This window comes from Euphorbia lathyris, chromosome 2 (genome assembly GCF_963576675.1).
Source record: "Euphorbia lathyris chromosome 2, ddEupLath1.1, whole genome shotgun sequence".
NCBI lineage: Eukaryota > Viridiplantae > Streptophyta > Magnoliopsida > Malpighiales > Euphorbiaceae > Euphorbia > Euphorbia lathyris.
In genome coordinates, this window is record NC_088911.1 from 20,131,014 (window position 1) to 20,147,990 (window position 16,977).

A 16,977-nucleotide genomic window follows, 5' to 3' on the forward strand; every position below is an offset into this window, starting at 1 on the left:
TTTTATTATATTTGTTAAGTATGATATGTAAAAATATAGGAGATTGAAGTGGTTTTTGCATTTAATAATTTTAGTTTTATTATCTTCATTAATTAAAGTGATATGTGAAAACATGAGGAATATCATAATAATTTTCGTACCATTTCGTGTCATTTTTGAATTAGCAGGTCTATCATAATCCAATAAAAAAAATGCACATATCAACCCAAAAATGACACATTACATGCTAAAGCTAAAACCAAACACTAAAATTACGTGTCAATTTTGTGTCATATAATCAGGTCATTTGTAATTTTCCACCTTTAATTTTTACAGTTTCTTTATAGTTACACACATAAAAAAAACTGTTTTCAAATTGTTAAAAATATAAATTTAAATGCAGAAGAAATAACTAACATCACGTTAGTCGAGTTTTATATTCAAAACGGAATTCTCTTATTATTGAGAAGTCAATGTGATAAAAGAATAAACGATAAAAACTTACTATATTAAAATATAATACAATGTAATCTACCCAAATTAGAATTATCAGAATTTTAACAATGTTTCTTTATCAAAACAAGTTGCAATTAGAAATTAATATAAATTGATGTGGTTGAATTTCCAAGATCCATGGATATAATAAGATAGAAGTATGGTCAAAAGAGAGGTTAGATTTTGGCTGAAAAGTATAAGTTTAATGAATGAATACTTACCTTTGAATATATCTTACTCTATTTATAATGTGATTCGAGTAGCCGAAGGCCATTATAGACCTTAGAGTTTACCGAGATAAGTGTCACCCATTGATAGAGGAGATTCAGTATTCATCAAGCCCACTAGATCCGTGTTTGACGGAATTGAGTGGTTGTGCTACAATGGGATATCTTGACTGGATTGGTAATGATTTTCTAAATTACGTTTGTGTGACCGTAACTGACTCTTCATGATAATGTCACATGTATTATGATTTCCAGATGATAGCTTGGATTTTAATAATAACGTCATATTTATTCTGATTTCCAGATGACAGCTTGGATTTTAATGATAACGTCACGTGGATGAATTTATATCCGTCTGATATAATAAATAATAATAAAAAAAGTTGGAAGGGGATGGAGTGAAAGGTGATGAGTAAGACAACATATTATTATTATTATAATTAAGTAATTGAAATGAAATTAAAAAAAAAAAGGAAATATGTGGGAGAAAATGGGAATAGTTTCCAAAATTTGGTCATTTAAGTTCACATTACTTGCTTGAATAACAACTCAACCCAACCATTTTCCACTCTTTATTTAAGTTAAAATGACATTACTCATTTTCATCTACTTCTAAAATTATATATATATTTTTGGTTATAGTTGAAAATAATGTTTTTACTAAAGGTGATAATTATTGGGTTCGTGTTGCCTTATTTATCAAGCTAGTGTAAAATGAGTCAATCCTAACCTAATTCAAAACATTTAATGTTATAATCATGCTAAGCAAATTGAATTAGTGTCGATTTCGTGTCATTTTTTCGAATCATTAAAATTTTCTATGTACCGATGTTAATAGTGACATTTAAAAATATGTGAAAATCTCATAATATTTCTAAATTTGTGATGTCATTTTGGGATTTGCATGTTTTACATTGACTATATAAAAATATATTAATATCATGTTAATTCGTGTAATGTGTTTACAAATCACATATAAGTTTACTAGATCTGTTAAGTACGATATGTAAAAATATAGGAGATTGAAGTTGTTTTTACATTTAATAATTTTAGTTTTATTGACTTTATTAATTAAAGTGACATGTAAAAACATGAGGAAATATTATAGTAATTTTTTTTTTATCATTTCGTGTCATTTTTTAATTAATAGATCAATCATAACTCAATCAAAAAATGCACATGTCAAGACAAAAATAACATGTTATCTACCAAGCTAAAACCAAACACTAAAATTATATGTCTTATAATCGGTTCATGTATATTTTTTCCACCTTTAATTTTTTATATCTTTTTTATAGTTACATTACGTATATAAAAAAACTGTTTTTAAATTGTTAAAAATATAAATTTAAATGCAGAAGAAATAACTAACATCATGTTAGTCGAATTTTATATTCAAAACCGAATTCTCTAAACTTAATGTGATAAAAGAATAAATGATAAAAATTTACTATATTAAAATATAATAAGATGTAATCTATCCAAATTAGAATTATGAGAATTTTAACAATGTTTTTTTTTATCAAAACAAATTGTAATTAGAAATTAATATAAATTGATGTCGTTGAATTTTGAAGGTCCATGATATAATAAGATAGAAATATGGCCAAAAGAGAGATTAGAGTTTGGCTAAAGAGTATAAGTTTAATGAATGAATATATATCTTTGAATGTATCTTATGATTCGAGTATCCGAAGGCTGTTATAGACCTTGGAGCTTATCGGAATACGTGGCACTCGTTGATAAATGGGACTCAATATTCATAAAGCCCACTAGATCCGTATTTGACGATTGAGTGATTGTGCTACAATGCGATATCTTAACTAAGTTGGTAATGATTTCCTGGATCACGTTTGTGTGACCGAGTTGTTGAAGGTAATTGATCTTTTATGGTAATATCACATGTATTCTGATTTCTAGACGATTGCTTGGATTTTAATGATAACGTCACATGTATTTTTATTTTTAGATGACAATTTGGATTTTAATGATAACGTCACATGGATGACAGTTTGAATTTTAATGATAGCGTCACATGTATTCTGATTTCCATATGACAACTTGAATTTTAATGATAGCGTAACATGTATTGTGATTTTCATATGAAAATTTGGATTTTAATAACATTATATGTATTTTGATTTTCAGATGACAACTTGAATTTTAATGATAACGTCATGTGGATAAATTTATGTTCGTCTGATATAATAAATAATAATAAAAAAATTGGAAAGGGATGGAGTGAAAGGTGATGAGTAAGACAGCATATTAATAGTATTATTATAATTAAGTAATTGAAATGAAATTAAAAAAAAAAAGAAATATGTGGGGGAAAATGGAAATAGTTTCCAAAATTTGGTCATTTAAGTTCACATTACTTGCTTGAATAACACCTCAACCCAGCCATTTTCCACTCTTTGTTTATGTGTCTCTCTTCACGCGCCTCAGTTTTCCAAATCTGAATATACTCTCCTCTACGCATCAACACACCGCTCCTATACAAAAAACCGCCTTCTCATTTCATTCCCCTGCCTGTCGTTTTTGTTTTATCGAAAAACAGAAAAACCCCATAAACAAGCAAAAAATCCCATCGTTTTCTCTAATGCCTCCTCTACGCCCAAATCTCCGCTCATACTTATCTTCTATATCAACCAAATCTTTCCCTTCGCCATATCTCATTTCGCTTTCCTTCTAATCGAGGTTTTCTCAGTGATTTATATACTCGCCATCAAGGTGTTCTTTCTGTTTGCTTGTTTTCTCTTTGCGCCATTCCGGTTCCTCCTTAAATCTGGCCGCACTCGGTTGATTTGTCGCTCTTGTAGTGTTTTTGAATCAGGTATGGGGTTTGATTTGCTGGAATTCGTTTTTGTTATGTTTGGGATTCAATTGTTTGTTTTTGTTTTTGTGAATCAGTGATCTGACTGCGTTTTTTTTAATCTATTGGTCTTGGTGTTGGTTTCGTTATTGATAGTGCTTTTTAATCTGAGTGGGGATGGTGATGCTTGTTTGATAGCTAGACGTGGCCTAATTCTCTTTCCTTCCACCTAACATTGCTCTATTGTGTTGACACACAAAATCCATTTTAGGGTTTGATGTGCTGTAACCACAAGTTTTTTTCTTCTTCTGCAGATTTAGCATTACTGTTTTTCGTTCATTTTTGAATCAACACTCATACAATCATTTTGTTTGTTTAAAATGTTACTGTTATCGTATTAGCAAATTAATGTGGGATTTAGGTAATATATTTGATTTTGAATGATTTCCTTTATTCGATACGTTTGAGATGATGGCTCTCTGCATCTGCTAATTTTGCTTCTGGATATGCACTCAAATTTGGTATTTGGCTGTTGCTGTAATTTAATTTCTGGGTGTAAGCAGGTGAGGTATAAGCTAAACTTATGATTTTTATAGCTTTCGTGTTTGTTTCAATTCTTTTCGACAAATCGAAATTCAGGCATTTCTTTTGTTGATGGTTTTCACATGGCTTTTAGTGATGAATCCTTGGCATTTGGAGGCCTTAATTTGACATAAATTAAAGGTGGATAGAATATGATTATGGCTACTTTACTAGATTTATTTGCAGGTTGTTGTATGAACTCATTGTCTTTCTCTTTGAGCTTCCATTGTTATGTATATCTGATTAATAAGGGATTGGATTTATGGAGAGGTAAATGCAAGGCAATTTCTTATGCTTCCTTCCTACCTGATTCCTAGTTTTGATTTGTGCATTTGGAATTTCTTTACCGATATCAACTTGAATTTCCTTATTTTATATTCTTTGGTGCTTATTGCTTAAGCTTTCTTTATTGGTAGTAATTTTCCTTTGTAATACTAGTTTGTCTTATTAATTCGTGATTTAAGTTTTTGTTTTGCAGTCCTGTTGTTGATTGCCTCTTCATCATGGAGGGAGAGACTTCATGGATCAATGATTCCTTTGATGATGTGGCAAGAAACATGGGTGACTTTGATTCATTCTCTGAGCTTAGTGATGAAGGCAATAAGGATATCAATGCGGTTTCTGTGGATTCAATTTTACCTGATGATATATTGGAACGAATTCTATCCTATCTTCCAGTTGCTAGCATCTTCAGAGCTGGTTCTGTGTGTAAAAGATGGCACGAGATTGTTAGTTCAAGGAGGTTTTTGTGGAACTTTTCGCATATACTGTCGCAAAAACCTTGGTACTTCATGTTTACAAGTTCTGATGAGCCTGTTGGCTATGCCTATGATCCAATTCTGCGGAAGTGGTATGGCATTGATATCCCATGCATTGAAACATCGAATTTGTCTATTGCTTCATCTCGTGGTTTGGTTTGTTTCATGGAAAATGACAGTAGAAGTGAGTTGTATGTATGCAACCCTATCACTAAATTCTGTAGGAAGCTTGAAGATCCTCCGGGTTTAAGATTTGCTGCTTACAGTGCACTTGCAATTTCATTAAACAGGATTTCACATGTTTATTCTATCTCAATTGTGAAGTCTAATGAAGTCCCGGGAAACATTTTCCAGTGGGATCTCTCTATATACATTTACAATTCTGACTCAAGGATCTGGGTTACTTCCTGGACTGAGGTTTTGACAGGGTGGAGAAGTGGCGATGGGAGTGTAATCTGTGATGGGATTTTGTACATTTTGATATACTCAACAGGAAGTGGCATACCGGAAAGTCGCCATGGTTTGCTTACGTACAATCTTTCCAGCAGATGTTCTCATAGTTCATTGATAAAGAGTTTCATTCCGGTGCCTTGTCCTCTTACTTGCGGGCGTCTGATGAATTTGAAGGAGAGGCTGGTAATGGTTGGAGGAATCGGGAAACAAGACCGACCAGACATAATCAAGGGGATTGGTATTTGGATTCTGAAGGGTAAGGAGTGGCAAGAGATAGCACGGATGCCGCATAAGTATTTCCAAGGATTTGGGGAGTTCGATGATGTTTTCGCAAGCAGCGGAACTGATGATCTTGTATACATCCAAAGCTATGGAGCCCCTGCGCTTCTTGTTTATGACATGAACCTAAGACAATGGAAATGGTCATTGAAATGTCCAGTGACAAAAAGGTTCCCTCTACAGCTGTTTACTGGTTTTTGCTTCGAACCTAGGCTCGAGATGGAGCCGTAATAATTTATTTATTTTATTGAATTAGAATGTGGTGGTGTGGACATATTTGTCTGAGATTCCCACATTTTCTATTTTTGTTTTGGTTATTATGAATTATGTTCTGGAAAAGCTTACACAGATAGAGAGAGCTGTTCATTTATGACAATTGGGAATATGCTATTCTTTGCATTAGGAAATAGTTAATATTATACTCAGATTTCTGATATATCTACAGAATGCTCTTTTTTATCAAGTATTTGATATAATTATTCATCATCATAGGTTTATTATTATTGTTATTATTATGAAGTGCTGATTGTGTCCCAATCCAAGTGGTAGTTATTTGGTTCAAGAGAGTACAGGCACATCAGTGAGACTTTATTACAATGAGAATGTAAATGAGAAAAAAGCTAGAGGGCCTGCTCATTGGGTTTGAGACCATAATAAGCCCAAAACAAACACAGTTTTGTAAAGTAACTAGATAGGAAAAATATAATCACCATCTCTTTTTATCCTGAGGTTGTTTAATTTGAAAAATAATTCATCAAAGGTATTAATTTTGTTATCTATATTTTATACGTGCATTATTTTATTACTTGTTTGTTTGAAATCATTTTATTACTTGTTAATAATAGATCATATGAATATATGGATAGATAAGAATTTTTTTCATAAATTAAACTGTATTTTGTATGAGTTTGGATTTTTTTTAAAGATTTCGTTGAATTTAAAAATATTAATATTTAATTCTATTATTAAATAAAAAAATTATGTTTTAGAAGATTTACAATTGATGTAGATGATGATATTTGAAATTAACTCAATTTTATAAGGTTAAAAAAGTTAAAATTGTTTTTAATTTTAGGATAAATTTGTATAAACTTGCATCATTTTAATTCGTTAAAAAGTAAAGATATATTTGCAGCTTATTCCTTTTTAAATTTTAAATAATACTTTTTAGTGAAATTTAAAATTTTATTATATAATATAATTTGGTAATTAAGTTTTTCTGTTGATTTTGATCCCATGCACTTTAAATATAAAAACTCCCTCAATAATAATTCTTACCAGACTACTATTAAATATGAAGAAATAGACATCTACAAAGTCATTTAACTACAAATTACTGGGCCTGCTGATTTAATTCACGGCCATAAGAAATAAAAACAAGGGTGAATCCCACATTTAACACTTGACTAGCGCGACCAACGTTAAAATCGATTAAAAGCAAAAAAAAAAAAAGAATGCTATATGAATTTTTAAGAGTTCGAGCAATTATTTAAGTCCTTAGATAAAAGACTTTTAAATAAGAATACCATGTCATAAACTTAAATAAAAATTCCGTTCTTGATATTTAAATTGTTAGTGAAAAATTTAAAATTTAAGGATTTAATCATTACCATCTCAAAAGTTAGGTAGGGATGAATGGGACACAATCTTTTTCCAACACGAAGTTGCGGGCCTCAATCCGTGTGATCTCCATGACATATGTTCCCCTTTCATTTCATTCACTGCATTCCGAACTGCCTCCACACTATAGATGAATTATTTGGTTAATCCAACAAGGAACTTCCGACGTTCGGGGTCTAAAGAACCCAATCATTCGTCCAACCCGTCCAACCGTTGTTATAGCTCTAGAGTGATGGCCTAGAAATGTAATGGATGTCTTGAAGCATAAATAAAACATCACTTACGTAAAAGAGTTACTTATAAATAACAACATTTTATTATACATAACAAGAAATTTAATAAAAACATCAAATTTTAAATAAAAAATTATTCTATTTCGTATAAAAAATCCAGTTGCTCATAGAAAACTTTATATACGAGCATTTCTAGATTCAAAATCACTAAAAATAGTATATACATCAATATTGTCTAATATATTTCTCCCACTACGTAAAATTATTAAATCATTTAATATTTCTTGAGACATTGATGACCTCGAATAGTTTTCAACAATTTTACTCCAAAAAAATTCTTCCAGCAGACACAACTAGGGCTGCACAAAACTAACCGAAAAACCGATTTCCGAAACTGAAACCAAACCGAAAAATAGGTTAACCGTAATCGATGGACTAGTTTACAGTTTGTTATTTTAAAAACCGATGGTTAACCAAAACCGAAAAATAAACTGATTATGTATTAATACACATAAAACTAGTATAAATATATGTAGAAATTTAATTATCAATCTATAAATATACATATTTATATTTAATTTTGAAGTTAAAAATATCAAAATAACTTAAAACTTATTTGTTTTGGCAATTTTGTTAATTAAATTTGAAGTTACATATTTTTATTTAATATTTAAATAATTATATATTTATTTTAAAGTGAATAATTATAGATGTAAAATGATATTTTTCACGAAAAGTCACAAATGGTTAACCGACCGAAGTTTATATTAACCGAAATATGGTTAACCGAATTAAATGGACTGGTTAATGGTTTTTGTTAATGGACTGGTTAACCGACCATGTGCACCCCTAGACACAACCATCATTGGCATAGTTAAGAGGATTCAAAACTCAATTGAAATCTTTGGATAACAATCTGCTACTTTGACAAACTCAAAAATTTCAAATGTCGACATCAACAATTTTGGTCAAATCATTTGCAACACTTTCATTTATGAAAAAACATCATTTGCGAAAACATGCGAAAATTTATAATAAGAAAATATAGACAAAAATTTGTGTGTTGCTACTGTTTAAGACTATGAATTATATTTATTATCATTGCATCTTTTGAGATTTTAATTTTCATATTGTTTTATAATTTTTTTTATTTTTGGGTCCATCTCTCTATTGTGACTAGATGTGTGCTAAGTTATTTCCATAACCATTACATCTTCTAAGATCTAATTTTTGTATTGTTACTTTTGTTTGAAAAAAAATATTATTTTTAGGCACATCCATTCCTTAGACCATGGCAGGCACCCTCCTACATGTATCTAGGGATGGCCCTAATTATGGTAAGAACATGCTTAAATATGATAGTACGTTATTTAAAATACCAATCTCAAGTTTTGTGAACATCAGGCGAAGAAATCAAGTCGAACTGGTCAAAGAATAGTTGCAGATAAATTGTGCACAAGTCATAACCAATCTAAGTTGTGAAGAATGACCATAAAATAATTTTGGGTAAGATGTTTATTTTTTCGGCCTCTTCAAAACGGACCAATAGATGTCAAAGTCAGTCTCCTTCCGACTTAGGTAATTTTTAGACGTTTTTGTGCGTGTTTTTTTTAAGTATTTTTGAGTTGGGATTTTTACTAAACGTTTCTTGTTGGGTTTTAGCTATTTTATGGTATTTTAAGGCTTTTATGCTATTGTTTAATTATTTCTTTGGATACAACAATTGAACGGTTCAAGATTCAATAGTTGACTGTTGGAGATTAAGATCATGATTTATAACCTAATTTTGTAATGGTTCTTTTCAAATTGATTATGATTTATTCTAGCTTTTCTCGATATTAAATTTAGTTATTGACTTTTCGAGACACCATTCCTGGTAAGTACGTATCTTTTGTGATGTGAAACATGATCATGTTTATTTAACTTGTGTAGCAAGTGAGATGTTCCGGAAGGAGAAATTGTGATTACTCCAAATGACTATGAGGTTGTGTGTTTGGCATGTTATCACCCTCCACTCAACTATATATTATAAATTTGTTTTCATTAAGATGTAATTAGAAGTTTTATGCCATGTAAATAATATCTTCTAATATTTGTTTAAAGTTTTAACTGAAAATTTTATTTAAATATAGTAATTGTGTTGTCGCAACGGTAAACGTTGTTGTCGTGTGACCAAGAGGTCAAGGGTTCGAATCTTAGGAGCGGCCTCTTGCCAAATAAATTGGCAGGGGAAGGCTTGCCCCCAGTACATCCTTGTGGTGGGACCCCTCCCCGGACCCTCGCTTAGCGGGGACGCGTAGTACGACCGGGCCGCCTTTTTTTATAGTAATTGTGTTGTTATTTTATTTAAAAATATCTTTAAAAATATTTTTCAAATACCAATTACTTTGTTATATTAAATACAAGAATTATATTCTAAAAAACATATTAAATATTCTCTTGATTTCATGAAGTTAAAACAAAAATTGTAGTGGACAGGCTCAACAAAGGACCAATACCTCAAATTTCACTCTCTTTCTTATATTGTATTGTGCTGTTGGGGCTATTCAAAAATCAAACTAATCTATTGACCACTTCCATCCAACCTACAAATAACTATTTTATTAATTTATTTATTTTATAAGATTAGTTTTAACCAAACCAATAAATTATTTTATATGGTTAACTACTTATATAACCAAAGAAAAGAGAGATTTTGATGGTGGAGAATCAAATGATTCGTGAAAAACATTAAAAAAAACGTGAAAACATGATAAATATAAAAAAGGCCTAATGTATACCCAGCCCCTTAAAGTTGTCCGTTTTGTTCATTTAACCCCATCACCTTACGGGACAACCATTTAACCCCCTAAACTCCATAAAAATGGTATTTCTCACCCCCTTAACTTGTCCAAATTTGTCATTTTACCCATTCTCAACTCATCGAATATCTTATTTACCCCCTTAACTCCATAAAAGTGGTATTTCTCACCACTTATGATCCTATTTACCTTCTTAATTTCATAAAAATGGTATTTCTTATCCCTTTATAGTAGTAAAAAAAGTTGAATGGAGAAAGAACGAATAAAAAATACAAATAACAAGAACATTAATATAAACAAGTTAAATACATTATATATAAGGATAATGTACCGAAATGGGCCTATGATTTTTGGGGAAGTATCAATTTAGGTTCCACTTTTATGGAAAACATAAATATAGGTTTAACGTTTAAAAAAAGTTATCAATTTAGGCTTCGATAACGGATTGTAAGGGGTGAAAAATACCACTTTTATGGAGTTAAGGGGGTAAATAGAACATTCTATGAGTTGGGGGGGTAAATGGACAAGTTAAGGGGGTGAGAAATACCATTTTTATGGAGTTTAGGGGGTTAAAGGGTTGTCCCGTAAGGTGAGGGGGTTAAATGAACAAAACGGACAACTTTAGAGGGCTGGGTATGCATTAAGCCTATAAAAAACAAAAAGGGCAAAGTGTGGTTTGTTCTATTTGCAGACAGGTATGTGGTTTAAAAATTTGCAAATAGAAATTTTACAAAACAAAACAAAGTATTTGAATTACACTTTTAAGGTTTTAGGACAATCAAGATCATTTTTATTTTTATTTTAAATTACGTTTACATATTGATAAAACACATACTCCAAAATCGAATTGTAGTTGTGTAAAATGAACTTAAATATCAATTTAGTTTATAAACTGTCAAATTAGTGAAAAACGTAAAATGTCCATCATATAATTTAGGAGTTCGATTTAGGGAGCTATGTTTCGGGGAGGACTATGTTTTGACAATATGTAAACATTATTTTTTTTAAGATAAAAAATACCATTGGTTGTAATCCAAACTTAACAGTGTAATTGATATATATATATATATATTACAAGAGAAAAAAATGAGAGGCGCAAAAGGTATCTCAAACCCGGTTTATACTTCCGAAAGGTTAACAGTTGATCAAGGAGATTCATTTGATGACCTGCAATTGTATCGTAGCATTGTTGGTGGGCTACAATATGCTACTATTGAAGACCAGATGTGAGCTTCACAGTCAATAAAGTGATCCAATTTATGCACTGTCCTCGTGTTGATCATTGGGAGGTGAAACGGATTTTGCGCTATCTACATTCAACACCATCTCATGTTTGCTTTTCATGAGGGCCGGTCTCTTGAAATCACAAGCTTTACCGATGTCGATTGGGGGAGAAGACCTCGATGATCGAAAATCGACATCTAGTTTTGCAATATATCTCGACCCCAATATATTATCTTGGCACACTGAAAAGTAGTGGACTATATTCTTCTCATCAACTGAGGCCGATTATCATGCCCTTACCTGCATAGAATTGGAAATTATGTGGTTAAAGGCTTTGTTACATAAAATTGGTCATTCCTTGCCGCCTCCTCCAATTATGTGGTGCGATAATTTAGGGGCTACTTATCTCATTACTAATCCGATTTTTCATGAGTGGTCCAAATATTTAGAGATTGATTTTCACTTTGTTTACGACAAGTTTCCAAAAAAGAGCTTTGTGTGTCATACATCTCAACGCTAGATCAAACAACATGATATTTTCACTAAGGCAGTGGTTAAAGCTCGATTTCTTGTGCCATGCTCTTAGGGACTGCCCCAAGAGTAGAGAGGTTTGGAGTAAGGTTCTTCCTACCCACCTTCTCCCTTCCTTTTTGACTCATTCTGAGGTTGACTGGTTCTTGGAGGGAGCTAGTAGGAAGTTATTAGCCGATATGGATCATGGTGACATTTTTTTCGCTATTATTTGTCACCAAATTTGGAAATGGAGGAATGAAGAGTTATTTGCTGAGAAGACTATCCTTATCCCTGACTTACTTGATTACTTCTCGAAAAAGCTCTCTGTTACTTTAACAAGCTTTGAAGGGGAGCCCCTTGTTAGCCCTTCCCGGGATAAAGTGGTCCATTTAGTTGGTTGGAGTAAACCTAGAGAAGGGGTTGTGAAGCTTAATACGGATGGCTCCTGCCTTAGCAATGGCAGAATTGCTGCTGGAGGAGTTCTTCGGGATGTTGGTGGCGCTTGGCTGGCTGGGTTTACCCACAACTTGGGGATGGGCTCCTCCTTTTCTGCGGAGCTCTGGGGTATTCTGTCAGGCATTAAACTAGCCATTCGCATGGGTATTAAGAGGCTTTCGGTGGAGTTTGACAATTTGGTGGCAATAAACAGGATTTCTGACTGCCAAGCTTTTTGTCTTAGTAGCCAGAATCTTATCAAAGCTATTTTGAGGCTTCCTCCTGCCTTTGAGGCTCTTAGTTTCTCCCATATTTAGAGGGAGCAAAACCGCGTGGCGGACCGCTTGGCAGCTGCTGGGCATGGGGGGATGTTAGGTGTTTCTACCCTTTCTATTCCTCCTTCTTTTCTTTTGTCTACTCTTCTTGAGGATAGGGTTGGGGTCAGCCTTCCTAGACTGATCCCGGGTTAGGTTTTTGTTTGTTTGTTTCCTTTCCTTTCCTACCAAAAAAAAGAAGCAAGTTGACAGTTCATCCACCATAAACTTGAGTTGGGGTGATAAGGGTGGTTTGGTCAAGGGTAATTTAGTGCAGCCCAAACCGAATTGAATTGGTCAATTAGCAACCTACTGATATCACAATTTAGTTATCTATAATCTTGTATTGTGATTGGATCAAATTTCCTCTCTTTTGAATATGATCTATTGTATCTTCATAATTGTACAACTCTATATATTTACACATCAATGATTATCAAACTTAGTTGAGACTAGTTACTTTTCACTTTTAACCCCTCTCTGCATCGTTTGGTATTAGAGTCTTAATCGTCTCCTTATTCAAGATTTCTTCGATAACTTGATTCCATCAATGTTTGAAGCACAATAATGGAGTATTTGGCTAGAAAAATTCAAAATCTGAGATAAGAAGTCAGGAGTGATCTTCAAGGCTTTAGACAAGAGGTGAAAAATGAGATGGAAAGCTTGGGACAAGAGATGAAAAATGACTTGGAAAGCCTTAGATAAGAGATTTTGAGCAGTTCTTGAGACAATTAAATGGAGAAGAAGGTGATGTTTTCTCAAAATTCCAAGACGGTCCAATTGTTCCTCTTGAAGAGTCATCACCAATTTCTCATGTTGAAGTTATGGATGGTGAAATTGCTAGTGAAAAGTTTGATATTTTTGTTATCGAGGATGATTTAAAATCTCCTTTTGAGTGTATGGGTAATGAGATTGTAAATGAGGATTTGAATCTTTGTGTGAATAAGGAAGAAGGAGTTTTAGTAGGTGAAGATATTTGAGATTGATTTGTGTTTGGTAAGATCTTGGGAAAGTAACTTGTGGAAAGCAAGATTTGATTGAGAAAGAGAAGAACGAGTTTGATAATGAGTTTGAGAAGGAGAAGAGTGAGTTCGAGATAGAGATTGATAAGGAGGAGAATGAGTTTGGTAATGAAATTGAGAAGTATAAGAACAAGTTTGAGAGTGGAGTTCATGGTGTGGTGAAAGTGAATGATATCCAGGTGTAAAGGGAAGATGAGAGCAATCCAAGAATTAGAGAATATTACCCAGGTTAGTGAAATGGATGGTAGTAAAGTCCGATGTTGGTCCATATAAAGCAATGTAGGGGCTCGAAGAGTGTTTGCGGGTTAGATAAAGAGTGGATTTGACAAGCTTCATCGAGACATTCCATTTGATGTTGGTGAAGAGTGGAAGAAGTATAAGATCAAAGCCATGGTGGATCATCAAGGAAATTTACAATTTGAAGTTGGGGATAAAGTTCTTGTGTACTCAAATATCGAAATGTTTTCAAGCACACCAAGTAGTAAGCGTCGAACTCGATTAAATGATCATTTCAACATGATGGAGGAAGTGAACCTAAGTACTTGTCAAGTGGTCATCCTGAATTGGTTAGGAACAACAACACTTTCTTTCGATATGAAAGGTTTGAGTTAGTTCAAGACCGATGAGCTTCTTCCACACTCAACAAACAATTTGGGGCCAAGTTCCTTTCAAGAGAGAGTGTATGATGAGGACATCAAGTTGACCGAAAATGCAAAAACGGGTAATCGGAAGAAATCGAGTCAAAGAACTTCAAATTGATACAATAAAGGAGCAATGGAGATCATTATGAGTTTATTAACCCAGTGATATAGTGCTCAAAGAGACAAGCAAGGCGATCCAGGATGATTCAAGGTATTTAGAGTGCATTAGAGACATATCAAGAAGCCGAAATGGGACTCATGGAGCGTTTTCAAGCTACGAGTCACCGACCAAACCCGTGGGTCACCGACCCCATACTTTATGCTGTGTAAATTCCCAACAACGTGTTCTCTAGGGGTGGAAACGGGACGGAAAAAAACCGAAAACCGTGGGGATCCGAACCGAAAGGGCCGGGGAAAAACCGAATTTTTGGGTGCGGGGCTGGGGGTGGGAAAAATTTTACCCCCGAACATTAAATTTGGGCGGGGGTGGGTGTTACTATCCCCGAACCGTGGGGATCCCCGCACCGCCCCGAAAAACCGCCCGTAAAAATAACCGAAAATTCTCCAAAAAATATTATATATATATATATATATATATACTTTAATTAAAAATAAAAATTCTTGATAAAGTTTGTTTAAAAAAAGTTTAATTAGTATTTAGATTTGATTTAAAAAAAAATATACAGACTATATTTACTTAGGATTACAGTTTTACTTAGGATTACAGTTTAAAATAAATAGATAAAAAAATAAAAAATAAACTACAACCTATTACAACGTTTCCTAGAAGAAACAACCTAGTTTAAACCAGCAGCAAGGCTGCTGCTGGTTCATAAACCTACAACACAACAACAGTAGCCTTGTTGCTATTATAATGGTTTTTTTTATAATTTACTAATCTCAAATTCGTCCAAATTGATGAGTAAATTTTTAATATATTTCCAGAATATCTTAATATAACATAAATAGGAATTTAACCGTGTATTTGACATAAATAAAACCAGTTGTGTGTGATTTTGATAGTATTATAAAATGATTCTATTTCAATGATAAAATACAAAAGATCATAAGCATTAATTGTAAAATTTAAGTGAAAGATGACGTTGGATTTAATTTCCTCTATTATAAACCAGAAACAAAGATATCTAGCAGCTTTGCTGGTGGTATAAACTTTATAAATTATTAAATAAACTTTAAAATTTTATTTGGGGTTTGGGGATTCTCCGTCACCCATAGGCACCCGTACGGGCGGTTATGGGTGCTAAAAAATCCCCGAACGTATTTTTGGGGATTCCCCAAAACCGCTCCCGAAATTATTGGGGGCGGAATGGGGGATGTGCCCCCGTCCCCGCCCCGCCCCGTTGCCACCCCTAGTGTTCTCCTCTCTTGCAATTTTCATTTGAGCATAATTACTCAAATCAAGCATGCCCCACTTTATTTTCATTCTAAATTTACAACAGTGCCATTAAGCCTTAATTACAACTATGTCTGCCGTTGTTTTTTTAAGGGACAATTACAAAACTAGCACCTTTTAAAGGGCTAGTTTTCTTTTCTAACTCCTTTTGAGAAACTCACCAAAACTAACACATTTCATTAACAATATTCCAACCTTGCCCTCCTCTCTAACACTCCGCTCCCGCTCTTTAACATTCGAACTTTCATCTCTCTAACCTAACACCCCGCTATTCATCTCGCTAACTTTCCGGCGATTCATTGCCCGATTCTGTACATTTCATCTGGCGAATCTCTATTACTTCGAGTGGACATGGCGAGAACACCAAGCTCAGACAACGAATCGAATTCAGAAGGAAGGACGAAAAAGAGGGTAAATAACTTGACTTTACATTTGCGTTTCTCTCTTGTATTGCATGTACATTTGTTGTGTTTGAGAAGGAATATTTCGTTTCGTTTCGTTTCGTTTACTTCTTCTGGTGTTAGGGTTTTTTCTGGGTTCGTCTGGTGTTAGGAAGTCATTCGGTTTGGTTGAAATTCGTCGATGTGTATGTTCATCGGCAAACTAATTGTAGATAGTACATAGTCATAGACAGCCTAATGGCCGATAGAACATCCATATCGATGATATATTGCCGATAGAACATTCATATCGTCTAGCTAATTGCCGATAGAACATTCATATCGACGTTCTATTGCCGATAGAACATTCATATCGACGAACTATTACTGATAACTCTCTTATTTTAGCATACGCTAGCTCATTCTAGCTCAATGTTATAATTAGCTTGATTGTATGTTCCCCGATGATATGTCTACAACATTTTTCAGCATGATCGTGTAGACAAGAGGAAGAGAGATGAGCATGGCTCTCCTTCGAAGAAGAAAGCCAAGAAGAAATCTGGATATAAATACAAAAAAGTATTTGGAACAGAAAGCGTCATCACAGTTATGTGTAACCTAGAAGCAGCAAAACATATAAAGGATTGTTTAACACTAAACCAAGCAAATCTATTTAGGAAGAGTTGCTTCGGCCAGTATTTGGAGATGACCAATACAATATTTGCAGGAGTCCTTTGTCATACCCTTTTAACAAGGGAGATCATACGTGAAGACCTCAAACCCAGGGAGCTT

General features: G+C 33.3%; 1 protein-coding gene across 2 annotated transcripts; it reads left to right on the plus strand.

The window, feature by feature from the left end:
• Positions 1–3,117: 3,117 nt before the first annotated feature.
• LOC136217150 (F-box/kelch-repeat protein At3g61590) lies at positions 3,118–6,024 on the plus strand. 2 transcript variants are annotated; one of them, XM_066003734.1, is made up of 2 exons: positions 3,118–3,537; positions 4,563–6,024. In XM_066003734.1, exon 2 carries the CDS (start codon positions 4,602–4,604, stop codon positions 5,817–5,819), a length of 1,218 nt encoding a protein of 405 aa, XP_065859806.1. In that variant the 5' UTR covers positions 3,118–3,537; positions 4,563–4,601; the 3' UTR covers positions 5,820–6,024. The 2 variants fall into 2 exon arrangements, with proteins under 2 accessions (XP_065859806.1, XP_065859805.1); XM_066003733.1 differs by having other exon boundaries at positions 3,119–3,537; positions 4,577–6,024.
• Positions 6,025–16,977: the final 10,953 nt, after the last annotated feature.

Bases quoted from the DNA above. Each gene is read 5' to 3' on its own strand.
- LOC136217150 (XM_066003734.1), top strand. From the start codon at position 4,602: ATGGAGGGAGAGACTTCATGGATCAATGATTCCTTTGATGATGTGGCA.